The sequence below is a fragment of the Ruditapes philippinarum genome, unplaced genomic scaffold (genome assembly GCF_026571515.1).
Source record: "Ruditapes philippinarum isolate M1 unplaced genomic scaffold, ASM2657151v2 ctg773_1_1_1_1, whole genome shotgun sequence".
NCBI lineage: Eukaryota > Metazoa > Mollusca > Bivalvia > Venerida > Veneridae > Ruditapes > Ruditapes philippinarum.
Window position 1 is genome coordinate 167,015 of NW_026859995.1, and position 17,095 is coordinate 184,109.

Below are 17,095 nucleotides of genomic sequence, written 5' to 3' on the forward strand. Positions count from 1 at the left end.
TTGATTACTCTTCCGCAAATTCTTAAAATGAAAAGCAGTTACTATTCTTCTGTCCGCCATCTTTCAACGTTTGCTTTGTAACGGCTCGTTCGATTTACCGTTTTTATAACGAATATGTACTGACATTCACGAACAGACACCACCGTGACGCACGTTATAGAGCTTATCGCTCTTAACTTGTTGCATTTTCTGGATAGGGAATATTACGAGTAATGTTGGATGTGTGTCCGAATGAGTTCCAATTTCTTGAGGTAAGCTTCAAGAGATACGCAGGCTTCATAACCTCAGATCCCCTTTCAAAATTCCATTTTATTTAGTTCCGCCCATTGTTTTCTCGTTTAGGGCACACGCATTTTTTTACTTGGGGACCATATGCCGCTTTTCATGGAATGGCACTACCGTGTCACATTGAAGGTTCCATGATAACCGCCATATGAACACATCTGCGGATGTTTCAAAATTCTAAATTTTACCAGTTCATGTTAAATGTTGAATTCTGCTTAAGCCGGTGCTAGGGGGTGTGGACGGTAACTTGCACTTTCCAGTACCGTCCATGAACAGGCTCAATCAAACCGAGCCTGCAACATTTTCAATTTTGCCGTGTTGGGCTTTCTTTAGGGATTCTGTATTTATCTATTTTATGTTCAAATGGGCAGGTATTATCATTAAAGGAATAATATTGAATACTATGACACGTAATATTAGCCATGGTAAATAATGTTATCTTCACTGAACGTTTATCAGCTGTCGTGGTAACAATGGTAACGTTTTATGTAATTCGAATACAATAAAACAGGTGGTTAGACGCCACAATCCCATTTAGGCATGGCATTCCAAAAGATCAAATAGTATAACTTCAATCTAGAGAGAAAGTTTTTCAAAATAAGGTCACTTGTTTACTGTTATTTTCGGAAAGAACTGTACTCCCTCCGGGACTCAAACCGAACACTTAACAGTGGCCATATCACTCGCATGTGAATAATGGGCGATTCAGCACCGCTTAGACTACAACCTGGTGCAATATCAAATGTTTAGGAGCAAAACACGTGCCGTCCGTTAAATCGCAGGTGATGTTAAGGTATGTCTTTTTCAACAAGATAACAACTATTAACAACCAGCCTACTGAATTACACGAGTTTATATTAAAAAACCGTAAAGGGTGAACAACTCCGCAGATTATATTACAGCAGATTATTAAGTATTATATGTACTACAGATTTATCTCCCTTCGTGAAATATTTGTATTAAACTGGAAACAACAAAAAGGTCATCGTATTATGCAAAACGTTACACTTAAAAGAAATTTCCAAAATAAATTATATCCATAATTTAATATATTTAACTTTGTCAAAATATTGAATTGTAATTAGTGTATTGTCATTAAGAACGATAGCAATTTAACTCGATAGATGATACTTCACAGTGTGATATGACCATTATCGTGGGATATACTCATTTCATATTTGCATAAATTACAAAAATGACTTAATATCCCTGATAACCTTCGTTCATAATGTAATTATAGGTATTGAGTTTGCAAACACATTTCATTCTTTCATTGATAATTATGATAGCTACACACTTCACATTGCACATAGAACAGCGGTCAATAGCTTAAACAATAATGATAACATTAAACCGATAAAGTGTGCACTAAACCTCACTCTTAGCTCCAACATGTTTATTCACACGTACAAATTCGTTATATAACGATTTCCCTCTGTATATAAAAAAAGAGTTTCTGACCATTCCATTAAATATTGTTTTTGTTTAATGCTTATATTCAATCCCGTCACACCACAAAATTCGCAAACATTAGATCCACAGACGGTTTGCGTTTGAAATTTTTAGACAAACGAATTTCGTTGATATTTAATATAAAAAGATGGATAAAGACAGCGATATAATTTGTTCGGAAAAAGTTAGATAGGCTTGCGTTCGACTTTAAGACCAATAATTAACATATACATGTAGGTTACATGTACATGTATAACTTGCAACGAGTCTTTGTTTAGATTACGCGTTGTGTCAGTTTAGAAATATTACCGGTTCCATTCTGAAAAAAAGTTCTAAAAAACTCCGTTCCGGCTGAACTGGTTAACGAACCGCCAACAAATCTACATAATTATGAACTATAAACTGTGTTGATAGCCTCATCCTCCGCCTACACATCGGCAATTTTCTGTGATAAAAAAGAAAAAACGAAAATACTGGAGCTGTCTTTGGATAAAGAGAAGAATCCAGTCATAAAAAATACGACAAACTGTAGCGGAGCTGCGAAGACAATGCAGCATTATAATAAATCTTCATGCATATGTCAACAGAAGTGTTGAATGATGCTTTCTGCAAAGGGTCGAGTAAGAATTACCAAATAGCACACATTCTACGGATATTGTCGGCAACAGTCTGTACAAATCTGTGAAAGCAGATCAGATGGTTGGCTTGAAGAATAAAGAGGTGTAACAGGATAAACTCCCGTATTTACCCAGATTCTTTTGTTAAAATAATTTTTAACAGAAAGTACAAAGAAACAAGATTTTGGTTCATCAATTGATATCAATAGTCTTTTTTTTTATCTTATCTAAAGTTATAAGTAACTCACAACTAAAAAAGAAAACTCAACAACGATATAATATTTTATTTTACCTAATGAACAAGCCACATTTTTAAAGTATCAAAATTAAAAATTGATTTTTAGCATTTTATATTAAGAACCCTGCCCACCCCACCCCCCTCTCGAAAAAAAATCCTTATGTTTAAATATAAAATGGCTAAGTTCTAACAAGAGGTAAGATATACCTTGCAAATGGGCTTAAGTGATCATTTTCGGTCAATTTATACCCTTTCTATACCAAAATGCATGAACATTGCATGCACAAATTTTACACATATTCAGGGGATTGTAGCCACTTATTTAAATGATTTAAAAAAAGAACTTTCTGATTTACTATGTTAACCTAAACAAAATGTAACTCAATTGCTTGAAGTTTAAGATAATCAAAACTGTACCTATTAATACATCCAAAACATATTGGAAAACCAGTTTTCGGGATTTACCAAGTTTTTATACCATTATGCCTCGTTGTTTGTAGAATTGCACTAGAAGCTTTGACATAAACTATCAGGTAAATTTCTATTCTATATCATCTTTTTCTTTTTTTTCGTTTTTTTTGTATAACCTTGACTGTCTTCAATATGATACAACGGTATATGGAGGCAACAGAAATGATAAGGATTGCGTTAATTTCAGCCATTGTAACTAAATTGATAATTGGTTGATATATAAATTATTTGAGTTTACGATGACAAAGGTTAAACCAATAGTTGTTTTTCAGAAATTATAGTATTTTTGATGAGATTTAGAAAAAATAAAAATAATACAAAAATAATATATGGTGCAAGGTTAAGTTGACTTATTAGACTTGACAACATAACATTAAGTAGATTCATAATAAAAAAATTCAATACAGGACACGTTTTAGTACATTAGAAAGCCACATTAAGAAACCCATTGCTATGTATTATAACGGGTCAATCGAAACTAGACTAATTTCGGATTATAAGTAGTTCTATAACAAATGTGGTTCTAGATGTAATTATAAACAGAGTATGTAATATATGATAATGTATAACGAATGTAGACATTTGACATGCAAGGGTAGCGGTGGCCTAGTGGTTAAGGTGTTTGCCTCTTAACACGGGGATCATAGGTTCGAACCCTACTGGGATCACGACCATGTTTCTTCATATGACATTAATACAATGTAATACTGGTTGGTTCCAGGAAGCGGACTCGAATGTGATTAATATAAGTTGCAAGAATTTGTTTCGCAATCGAGCTAAAATAAATATGTATTTAAACCATATATGCAAAGGAAATAAAGTTTATTTTTAAATTGCTAAAATTATAACTGTATTATGCCTGAAAACTATAGCCAATTTATATATATATATATATATATATATATATATATATATATATATATATATATATATATATATATATATATATATATATATATATATATATATAAATAGATAATATCATTGAAGGTATGCAGGCCTCCAGATGGGGGAGTTAGTATTTACACAATTACAAATGTCATAAGGAACAGGCAAAAACTAGTTTTCCATCTCTTGTCGTTATTTTAACCAAACTTTGTAATAACCATCGTCTTTATAGTGCATGTTGTGATTTAATATGAATTATATAAGATAATGTACAAACAAAATAATTCACTGCGCGGTTGATTAGAACACAGATCGACTGAAAAGATAAGGTAACTATTATAATTTAATACCATTCTGTTGCACTTCAAAATGTGTCTGTTCTGTTCTGCTCGCAATCTTCTGTTTTGCCATTGTTCTACAATAGTAACAATAAGATGGTGAAGTAGTAACGATATTTCTATTTTTAGTTTTGGTTTACAAAAGGGGAATGTAGTATGTATTTTATATTTTATATATTTGTTATGTTAGTACAATAATCTAACCAGTAGTTGTTTTTAAATTTTAGTATTTTTGAAGAGGTTTAGAAAAAAAATAAACAATACAAATATAATATATTGTGCAAGGTTATGCGGACTGATTGCACTTGACAATATAACATTAAGAAGATCCGTAATAAACAAATTTAAGACAGGACAAATTTGTAGTACATTGGGAAACCACATTTGGAAAACCCTTTTTATGTAGTTTAAATGGCCAATCGGAACACCCGGCTATAAATCATGATAATAACCTCGACTAATTTCGGATATTAAGTAGTTCTATAGCAAATGTGGTTGTAGTTGTAAATATAAACAAGGGGTGTAATATGTGATATTGTATAACGAATGTTCCGGTATATATTTGACATGCAAAGGAAAACAAAGATAATTATCAAATTGGTATAAAATATTAAGAATAATAACCAATTCATATAAACACCAATAAAAAGAGATAATATCATGATATATGCATACCTCAAGACGGGGGAGTTAGTATTATCACTATTTCAAATGTAGGAACGTGTAGGAACGGGCACGCACAACAACTAGTTTTCCATCTTTTGTCGATATTTTGACCGAAATGTGTAATAACTGCCGTCTTTTTAGTGCATGTTTTGATTTATTTAATATGAATTTTATATCTGATTGTACAAACAAATTCATTTATGGCGCGTTTTTAATAAATACCGGGTGACTGAACAAAGGAGGTTATAATAAGCATTTTTTACCATATTGTTGCACTATAAAATATTATTGTTCTGTCCTGTTTGTTAGTTATGTAGCCGCAATATTCTCTTTTACAATGTTTTACAATAGTAGCAATGAAGTGTAACGGTCTCAAAAGTAAAGTAGTAATGATATTTCTATTTTTAATTTTGGTTTACAAAAGGAGAATTTTATATATATTTTTTCTTCAATTTAAAAATACACAAACAGTTTATAATTTAAGACTGATAACCATCTTACAACCTTAAATATGGATATTGTCGGAAGGACCACATAAAACACTAGAGACATGGGCGGATATACTTGTACCAGTCATAGGAATTTCCGAAATCCCCTGCTGTTTTAATTGTTTATTAATGTTAAATGTATGAAATGGGCATATTTAAATGACTTGTCAAAATATATGAGGCCCATTACCTGTTGAACCCAGTATATATCTAGGCCACCTGCACGTCCTTTAATAGTTGTTTGTCATATACTGTTATAGCTATTTGAAATAAGTTTGATACTGAAATACCCTCAAACATGAATGTCCTAGTACAAATGAAGTTTAGGATAATCAATACCACACGGGTGACACCTATAAATACATCCATGCAAAACATTTTGAAAACCATTTTTGGCGATTTTCCGAGTTTTTATGCGTCATTTATTGTAGATTTATACTAGACGCTTCGCCATTAACAGGTAAGATTTTATTCTAAATCATCTTTTTCTGATTTTTTTTATAAACTTGACTGTCTTCAATATGATACAAAGATATAAAGTCAACAAAAATGAAAAGGGTTTCGTAAATTTCAGCCATTGAAGATAATCATAACTAAGTTGATGATTGATGGATAGATAGATAAATTGATTTTACGATACTTTTTTCTGTTAGAACAATTGTTAAACCAATAGTTGTATAAAAAATACAAATGTTTTATATTGTACATGGTTAAGCGGACTGATTACACTTGACAATATAACAGTATAATGATCCGTAATAAACGAATCCAATACAAGACTATTTTGAGTACAGTGGTAAACCACATTTGTAAAACTATTGTAATGTAGTGTAAGGGAAAATCGGAACACCAGGCTATCACTCATAAAAACCTCGACTTATTTCGGATTTAAAGTAGTTCTATAACAAATGTGGTTCTAGATGTAAATATAAACAGTCGATGCAATTTGTGATAATGTATAACGAAAGTATACATTTGACATTCAGATTGGTAAAAGTATGTCTAACGACCATAATCAATTATATAAGGCCCACAAATTATAACCAAATGCGAATTATTGCCAACTGGTAAACATTATGTACTTTCGGTTTCTTCAGCTTTGACGATAAGTTTGATAATGATGTATGTTTTACATTTATATCTCTCTAAAAGATTTGTATTAAGGCTGACATTTAGTCGATATATTGGAATAAACAAAAAAAACAACTCCCAACATTAAATATCTAATTCTTATTCGTAAGAGCGAAATACTGTATCCGTTGTGTGCATTCTTACAACTGTGTGCTCGAGGTCCTTATCCGTTATTTGACGACAAGGGCTAAGAATCAGGATATATTCAACTGTTTGTCAGTATCATGCTGTGAATATAATGTCAAATCAATATTCGATTCAAATGTTACGTATATTTTATTTTCTTTGTTTAAACTACCTAATGCGCGACCGTTCGACCTTACACATCAAACATTAAACCGATAATAGTTCAGCTTCTGACCTATCATAGGTACGGATTACATAAACTTTCGTGAAATATTCAAGAAGATATTGAGTGTCAAAATGTTAACGTCATATCATAATAAACGAAATATTCTAAATTCGTAAGAAAGGTTGCAAGAATGAATGCAGTAACAGATTACGCCGTTCAATTGTACGGGAAACGCGCTTATAAAAAAGATAAAGACACGATTATGTACAAATTGTTGTGTCTTCTTTATTCCTCAAAATGTATTTTTTTATTTTTGTGGTCCTGTTATTGATTCCAAAAAGTTCCTCATTAACCTGAACCATCTTTTGCTTTTGTTACTCTTTTGCAATTATTACATTCAATTTTAAAGTGATTTTGTATTTTGTATGGAAGTCACAGCCCTACTTTGTTTATATTTATTAACTAGTTTATATTTGACTACTTTTACGACCTATGATTACATTTTCAACGTTACTTTGTACATGCTAATTCATCTGACAAGCTCTCAAACCATTATTAAAAGTTCGATAATTTCATGTTTTTACTTTCTAAAAAAGGGAAAAAAATCAAATCCGGGGCATAATGAAAAAAAGTGTAGCACAGGAAATGCTTTACAAGAAGCTTGGGACACATTTGCTTTATCGTTTTGCAATGTATAAGATGGGTGAATACGTTAAAAAGTAAAAGAATGACAGACAGTGCGTTAAAGATGCCTACCGAGCATGAAAAAGTGTGACGGCTACCAACGATTATCACAGTTAAAATTTGTTGGAATCTGATCGAAGAATTACGTACAAAGAAATGGCTCATGAACGAAAATTAAGTGTATGGTCAATTTATACCTTTTTGCTCAACCGTTAAAAAGTAAGTAAGGTTTCGCCAGGTGGTTGAAACATCGTATAACACCAAATCAGGCGGACGTCGTTTGAAAGTGGCCACTTATCTACTTCACGGTTTTATGTGGAAGGGCAAGACGTCTTATCAAGAATCGTTGCTATCGATGTACATGTGTTTTTATGAACTGAGGCTGAAAGAAAGCTATCAGCCTAGTGGCAACACCAAGCTCCCCGAAGCCTACGAAGTATATAAGAACTCAGTCTAAACCAAAACATTGATAATTATTGCCTACGATAGATATATAATTCTCAGTCACAAGGTCGAAAGAGGTAGAACCATAAATAGGAAATATTATGAGGAGTATATTAAGAAAACACAAGGACAATCGGTCCGTAGGAGGGGACTTGAACTTATAAATGGCAAGAAACATCGCAAGCCGCGCTCTTTGTGACGTCGTTGCTACAGCATTATGAGTTGGACACCCTGTACCATCCACTTAATTATATAATGGATGATCCTAGAACATTTACAAGCTCACAAAACATAAGTACATGAAGTCAGTAAACCACAACACTTCTACCTAACTGAAGTTTCTCTTTCGAACAGAACCAAACAATAATGATGTTAAACAGAAAAAATAGATTAAAAATCAAGTACTTAGTATGCATTTAAGATTAGATATTCAAAGCATATTATATCAGTTTAATTAGGGGAAGAATTAGACGTTTGGTAATTGAAGATTTCATCTTAAAATGTCAAACATTTACAAGGTCAATAATGAGATAAGAACGTAAACATTTACTCACACTTAGTAAATACTTTTCCAACCTACGCCAAATTACCCGCCTAACATTATCGCCTACCAAAGTTAAGCTAAACCTTCCACGTGGAAGTGTATTGAACATTAATAAAAGAAACAAACATATAGGAAAACACCAAAATGTAACAAATAGCAAAAATACGTTTTCCGACGAAGAGACTATATGGTGAACTGACTGAACGATCAATAGCTGTAGCACAACTGGAGAGTTTAAACTTGTCGTTGGTACATCAAACCTCATTCCTAGCAACAAACTTAATAGCAGACAGCAGAAATTAAATTCCCCGACTATTGAAAACTAGTAAAGTAAGTTTAAGAAAGAAAATCATAAACAAACGAACATAAGTGCATAAATTTCAATGGCCGTAGCAACAGGGAAATCACCTTCAATGGCCCGTTAACAACTTGAAGGTAACAGATGAAAATTATGACAGTTTTATTAGGTTGATATATCACCTATCACAATGCCCTTTTAATTGGAATCAAAAGCTTAATTTAAAAACGTTTCGTCCAACTGTAAACGAGTTAAATACAAATCATACAGATTTTTCAATATAATTTAAACATTAATTCTTTTAATTGAAATTTTGATTATTTAACAAAAAAGGAGAAATAACTTTGACCTAAAGTCTTATTAAAATGTCTAAACATGCGTCTTCTAAAAACATGTTAATTCATACATGGCTACAATACATGATTGCATGACTATTGGAGTAAGTTAGCTATAATAAGACCATTTGCCGCCTTTTGTAATGCATGTTGTGATTTAATTATATCTAATCAAGAACATAAATTTGGTCTATTGCGCAGCTGTTAAAACATTGATGTGTCTGAAAAACTAAGCCTAATAATTCTTCCTTTTTAAACTCACCAAGACCTGACGATATTCAACCTGACATAGAAATCCAAAGCATTCGGAATGATTAGATGCAGGCATCTTCATAATAGACAGTTGCGGCTTATAATGAGGAACGGGGATTGAGGATCGAGGACAAGTTATATAAAGGGATACTCAAAAAATAATCTAACATTTTATAATAAACGGATAACACCAGCATTGTCAACGATAATTTGTGATTGTATTACGTGATATTGTCTTTGTCCTGAATAAAATTATTCCTGTGGCTCTACTTCATCAATAGCCCTGACCACCATATAAACTCGCATTTGTTTAATAAGAAAATCGTCTCAGTAAACAATTTTATGTACATTGTATCTTTTAGTTTCAAATACAAGCTTCGAATTAAAGCCCGGATCCCGTCTTTCACTGACGATACACGTATACCTTTTTCAAATAAAAATGATATCATAGAAGTCGGATAAGATCGTTGTCAAAGCAAAGTTCTGAACGATAGTGTTCAGTGCCTTTTGGAATGTTTTATTTAAAGAATAAGAATAAGTGTTTCGGGTGTCTCATAACGTAACTCGAAGAACATGTATCTATGTGTGCATTTGAAAACATTTCTGCCACTTCAGTAAGTATCGTGTTGGGATTATCCGAAATAAATGAACCAGATATCAAGTAAGCATGATAAAGAAAAAACGATAAAACTACATAAGTATTTACATCATAAATATAAAAATATCTTTCAAACCCTTGGTAAATAGCAATAAAATTCTCTAATGCCTATCTGTCTGACGCATTATGCTGTAGGATTATGCTGATGTATTTTTACTACTGCTTTTATAAGGCTAAACCGTCTTTTTCGACTGAAAAAGGTTATAAGCCACGTGATACCAAAAACATGAAAAATGGTACTGACAGCTCCTGGCTTGGCGCTCAGCATTAAAACAATCAGTGAATAATGTTTCATATATCGAAGGCAAGCAATAACTCAGGTCTGTTTCATGTGGGAAATAAGATCGTGCACTTGTAAGAGAACCTGTTCAGATCCTAAAATAGACGGACTGTCAGTATATGACTGAAAAAAAGTGTTGAAATATCTTGAAAAAAGTGATCCCTCAGAAGCATTAAAAACAGCAAAAGAAATTTGCAGACTCGGTTATTGGTTCTGTACAAGATGGATAATAGAAAGTTCAACAACCCTCATGCCCTCTAGCACCGGCTTAAGCGCAAATCAACTCTCAACACTTAAAAGTACTAGACTCAATTATCGCAAAGGACCAGATAAATGTAGCAACGCTGAAGTGAAGTACGGGACACCTTTTTTACGGCTACTACACAGCACTTGACACCTGCTGTTTTGATGTATAAATATCGCGTTAAACTCCGATATAGTAATTCACTCCATTTCTATTTCAGTTTTCAATATTTTCAAATTTATTGCCAGCACTTTAGGCCGGACAGCGTCTTGAAAACGTCTTTTGGGTTAAGGATTTAGTGCCAAACAACAGTTAGGTAGTTCCTATGGAAAGGGCAAGTTTAAGCGGCTCACATGCAGCAGTCATTGCTAGATTAAGGGTAACGTGTACCGAGCGGATGTACAACGAATATATAATAAATTTTTTTTTTGGCTACCTGCCGTTTGATCAGATACAAATGATTATGAAATTATCATATATCATAAAAAATCAGCTTGAATTAATACTCCAAAATACACTATTGAATTATCAAAAGTCACAATACAGTAAATACAATATACAATATTTATATACAATTTACAAAATAACACTATGAAATAATTCAAACGCTATAGATATCACGCTGCAACCCGATAATTTCCTATAGTCCAGCAACTACCTCCCTATCTATGAAGCGAGGCTTCTATTACACAGGAAGATAAGCTGCTGGTAGGGATCTATAACAAAGTTCCAACTATACAAATCTAATTCGTTTTAAATCTACCTCTGGATTTTTAATACCTATATGTTACCAATTCCCTGATAGCGAGGTTTTCAGAAAATGTGGAGATCTATAAGTACCCAGAGTGTAATACAATTTCACAACTAAACTATAACGACATTATATCCATGAAGCGAGGCTTCAGTTGGAAATACTTACTTTGGCCAATTATTATTTTATACCTATGAAGCTAGGCTTCAATTAGATATCCCTCTATGTATGAAGCTGGGCTTCTGTTACATAGAATGACCTGGTCCCGGTGGATTCCTCTGCAGACTGATAAATTTTGCTTTAATCGCCGTATTTATACCTGCTTAGATGATCGCTCAAGCATGACTTTATTTTCATTGGCTGATTAGAATGATCATTATCACTGAGACGATTATTATGTTATATGATATAAAACGTTCATTGAAAATACGTATACCAAACGTATATTGTAAAGTACCGTAAACTAAAATATATTGTCGCAATATAAACAAATAACATAATAGATATTTAACACTAAAATCATTTCAGTAAATCACAACCTCTATTCAAAACTAGCTTACTATAAAAACTGCCAAAACGTTACATAAGCTCCTATAAATCTTAACAGATGTTTAAATGGGGGCCAACACGGACAGCTGACCAGCTGCGTCGCTCCCGCCTAGTCCCGAGACAACTCGAATCCGGTCCAGTCCCACGTGACCTGTCCAATCGAGGTCGTATTCAAGACATCAAGCTGCCAATCGTTTTATCATCATTAAAGGACGTAACTTTTAATGCATGTCAGCGCACTTGACAAAACAACCGTCAACGCAAACGACCAACGGCTTAGCTTATGAGAGAAAAGTTACGAATTTACTTTGGGAACTTGGCATCAGTTCGTCTTGTAGATACTTAAATGAAAATTAAGATGTTAGGAAAGTACACAGTAAAATATCCTGGTTTTATTTCAAGTGTTCATAACATGTATTGAGATGGCCCCTCAATTTTAGCGTAACTGTTCTTCGATAATCGTCCCCGACATAATGTCGCAAATGTCTAATATTATAAGAAAGTTTAACTTTGAGTTCAGAGGTCATCAATCATTCGAAGCAGAAGACAGAAAACTCATATATTTGAACAAACTAAGCAACGCTTAGTAGATATGTTATTCTGTATCATATAATTTTCTCATCTCAAGCGTCAGTGAACGACCATGGGTTTTCATTATAAATTGTTTGTTTAGTGAAGGGTATAAGAAATGAACGATGATTCGACATCTACAAAAGTATTGTTTCTGAAATCTCATTTAGCTATAAGTTATCAAGATAAATATGCCCCGGACTCAGTTACATGTACACCTGTTTATAACCATTTTTTTTTCATTTACGTGCTGCCCTACAAAATGTTTTGGTAGACATAACTTATGCAATTGTAATGGGTTAAATTGTGATTTCATCTTGTTCTGATTTGTAATACAACGATAATTATAACGTATTGGTAAACTGATCTGGTTAATGTTTCGTATTGTAAGGACTATTGTTTGCCGCAATATTCTTAATTGACATTTCTTTTATAAAGTAACAATGACGCGTTACGGATTAGGTAAAATAATAAATGTAGAAGTAATGTGGATCTTTTTTATCTTTAGTTTATGAAAGGGGATTTTTTGGTTTGTTTGATTTGTTATTTGTTGTTTTTAAATTTAGAAATAGACCGAACGTCAATACAAGATTGATAACAATCTAAGTCAAGCTCTCAACCTTAAGAAATATGAATATTGACAGGAGGACAATACATGAGACAAAAGCGGGCATACCAGTCATAAGAATTTCGCCAATCCCGATTGTTTTAATTGTTCATTATTGTTAAATGCCAGCAATGATCATATTAAAATGCCCTTTTCACCAAATAGTGTTAACATTGTTTTGGCCCGTTAACTGTTGGAACAAGTTCATTTATATATCTAGACTATAAATTTTAAAAAGCAATACAAAATGTTATATACTGGTTTAGCTAATTTGTTTTGAGTTTGATACTGAAATACAACTGGACTGTTCCAAATTCAAAGATTGGTAGCCCGTATTTTTATTTTAGCAGTTTAATGATAATCAATACTGTACTTATAAAAACATCCATGCAAATTATATTTGGAAAATTAGTTTAGGTGATTTTTCAAGTTTTTTATACTGTTGTAGAATTATACAAGAAACTTCGAGATAATATATCAGGTAAAATTTAACTCATCTATCTCAACTTTTTCATGATTTGTTTTTTAACCTACTTTAAAAAGGGTACAAAAAGCCAACAGAAATGATATCTAGGCCATCGTAAGGTAGCATAACTATGTTGAATATTAATTGATTAATAGACTGGTTGGTTTTACGCTGTTTTTCCCCTCCATAGCGGCTCATCAAAACTTCTCCTTTACATTGGCTTTTAAACGTTTTATGAAAGACAAACGAATCAAGTATTGAAAAGTGTTCTCGAACATTACAGTTAAGATCTTTTCTTAACTAAAATGTGAACCTTTTAGCCGACATATGAGATTTACCAGTTCGAGTTAAGTTCAATCAATTGTCTAAATACAAATTATTACTCAAGGTAATCCTTCATGATTATTATTAGAGTATTTTTGAAGAGATGAATTCATTTTTGTATTTAATAATTGTACAATTGTGCAATGGTTAGCGGACAGATTACACTTGACAATATAGGCAATTCGATCCGTACAAAAGCAATACACAAAGATGAGGTCGATACCAAAATTATTTGATGAACCATGTCGCAGTCGGAAACCACTTTTATCCGTATTGTAATAGGCAGATACAATGAAAAATGAGTTGAATGATTATGTTTGTTCAAACAATTTATGTAATTTTTTAAATAACACTCCCTTTGTATCTTTAAGTATAGTAATTGGTATTCGTCTGTTTTTTCTTTTATTTCGTTCTTTCTTTCTTCTTTCTTTCTTCTTTCTTTTTATTTTTCTTTGTTTCTCATGATACTGTGCCGATGACTTTGATATCTATTGATATGATTATTCAAGCCCTGCTGCAGGATCGTGCCCAAGCTTTCTATGGATAGCTTATGCTTTTCATTTTGAATTCAAAGCTGTATTTAATGTAGTAGGTTTAAAGGTTTATCACGTTTCTATAAATATATCAATGTAAAATATTGGGATACCAGGTCTAACGTATGCGTTGGAAGAATATTGGATAAAATTTGTTCAAGTCGTGTTAAACTTTATACTATCCGTGTATGATTTACTTCACATAGATTACTGCCATCAGTCTCATATATTTTAACATCAATCTTATGATATTTTAACATGTCGTATAAGTAGGTAATAATGGGGATGATAGCTCGTTTAAGGACCGACTCATTTATTTTTCTCTATCTATTAATATTTGTTATTAAGAGCGTCTATCTTAACATTAATTTAGCAATGTTTACCAAAAGTCTTCCACTTACAATAAAAGACGTTAAGAGCATTTTATATTTTGAACGCAGTCTGGGGATATTTAAATCAAAATGTCTCCCGAGCAACAAACTTTAAAATGGATATGACGTGTGAGACTTTAAACGTATTGAGGTTCATACATGGCTTTTCTTAAGAAGATATCAAAATATCTTACTAAATTTAACGCCACAACATTTTGGAAATGCTTTCGTATCGAATGTAAAATGTAATCAGAATTTCATCATTCAGGCATTTAAAACAAATAAACAGACTGACTTTATATAATTCTTTACTGGCAAAGCCACGTCACTTATGTTAGATGATAAACACTTTGTAGTATGATAATTTTCAACAACGCAGCATATATTTCTTAATTCAAAACGATACTACGCACGTCAGCGCAACTGTAATTTTAATTTTATTCATAGGACATACATGTTTAAAATCGGGCATAAAAAGTCTCGACTTTTGCATTTTTATTGACAATGCAGTCAAGAAAATAATGTTATGCAGGTACATATACACATAACCGATATACATGTATATGGTTGACACTTATATTCTAAGAACTGTTTAAACGATAATAAGCAGAAATATAATTTCCAAATACTTTTTCCAAAGCGATAGTACTTTTGACTTATGTCAATGCGAGTAAAGTAACAAAATATTAATTCTGAGTTCAGACTCTTTTTCTTTTCTGATTGCATCATACATGATGCGAAAATGTATATAAACAGTAATAATTTAATAGAAACAGAATGAAGTACAAAGGAAACTAGTAAAATAGTAAAATTGTGTTTTGAATATTGCCCATGCTTTACAAGAGATATGGACCAAATGCTTCTACTATTTTATTTTTGTTTGAGCTGTAGCGATAATGCACATAGTTGGGACGTCCGATCTGTAGCTTTCACACATAATCTCGAATGACACCAATGCATGAATGTTACCCTGATATCTTTATTTCAAAGTATCACATTAGTGAATTACCATAAAGAATTTCAGCACAACATAAGGTATTTGTTCACAAACATAAACGCATGCCAATGTGTGTGGTGAAATCTATTGTTATTCAATAAAAGGTCAGAGTATTGAAAATCCCTACTGACCAAAGTCCTTGGAAGAAACGAACCAAACGGGCTGGATTATATAATACACCCTCTAGGTTTTCACATTTGAAATTCGCAATAAAATACTAAGTGAATAAAACTGATACTGTAACAGTAAAGCTTAAACATCTAAATAATTATGCATTTCTTTTATTTCCCAGTAAATATTAACCCAATCTCGACTTTGTAAAAAAATGTTTTGTGTCTTTAAATGTTTCCATTTAATTCTAATACAAACGTGCTTTTTTATTTCAGACTAATCATGTGTTTCTTGTGCCAGTGTTGTGGTAAGTAAGCAATAAAATGCAATTTATAGGATTTGTAAAGGCTAACAAAAAGCTTTTTTTAGAAACTCCCTCCATAACGACGCTAGATAAAGTCTGTAGTTTGTTTGAACCCTACAAGGGTAACGAACAAAAGTGTACCTTTATGACTAGAGTACTGGTGTATATAAAATATATTTTCCCCAATATATTAAAATTCCGCAACGTTTTAAAATAATTTTTTGATTGATTAAGCAAATAAATCAGTCAAGAAATTTCAAGTGATTTAATTCATTGACGATTCATCAAACAAAATGTATTGGCAGTTGAAATAAAGACACAGAGAGACAAGCATTGTCTTGTGATAATTCAAATATAACAAATCGGACATTTTTTCACGAACATCTTTTAAGATAAAACAAAAGGATAAAATAAAAGACGTAAACTTTTTTTTCTAGATGATCCTGAATTATGTGTCGACACATTGAGAACGAAACTTGGAGACGATGGTAACTATGGCGTATTTTACTTTATAAAAGGCTGCAAAAAAATTATGAATTCTAAAGTATATATATTTATTGTGTATGTATAAGCCCTTTGCAGTTATTTATGTGTGTTTCGAAGAAGAAATTCAACGTTGTCTGGTCATTAAATATTGTTATATGTTATTATAAAATGAGTGTATAAGCGTGATAAAACCACATTAAATCACGACCAAATTTGTTCCCTTTTTTCAAGTTTGCAAAAGTTTATTTAATTGAATACTGATGAGATGGAATGATATATGCGCTTAAGGTATAGATAGAATGTTACTGAAACAGTTAAAATCTTCGTTAGATATTATGCAGCGCTGCATATTTAGATCTACAAGTTCAGTTAAAAAGTATATAAATAACTAAAGCACTTGGGCATTACTTGAAATTAAAGG

General features: G+C 32.1%; 2 protein-coding genes across 3 annotated transcripts in view; both read left to right on the plus strand.

Annotated features, from left to right (window-relative positions):
* Positions 1–17,095, plus strand: part of LOC132758562 (uncharacterized) — a 223,406-nt gene that overhangs the window by 13,980 nt on the left and 192,331 nt on the right. The window lies entirely within an intron of this gene.
* Positions 5,856–17,095, plus strand: part of LOC132758560 (uncharacterized) — a 34,151-nt gene continuing 22,911 nt past the window's right edge. Inside the window, exons 1-3 of one of the 2 annotated variants that reach the window (XM_060750237.1) lie at positions 5,856–5,903; positions 16,160–16,191; positions 16,626–16,676. In XM_060750237.1, coding sequence (XP_060606220.1) covers positions 16,167–16,191; positions 16,626–16,676 — 76 coding nt within the window. In that variant the 5' untranslated portion in view covers positions 5,856–5,903; positions 16,160–16,166. The remainder of the gene's footprint in view (positions 5,904–16,159; positions 16,192–16,625; positions 16,677–17,095) is intronic. The other variant, XM_060750236.1, reaches the window with a different exon arrangement.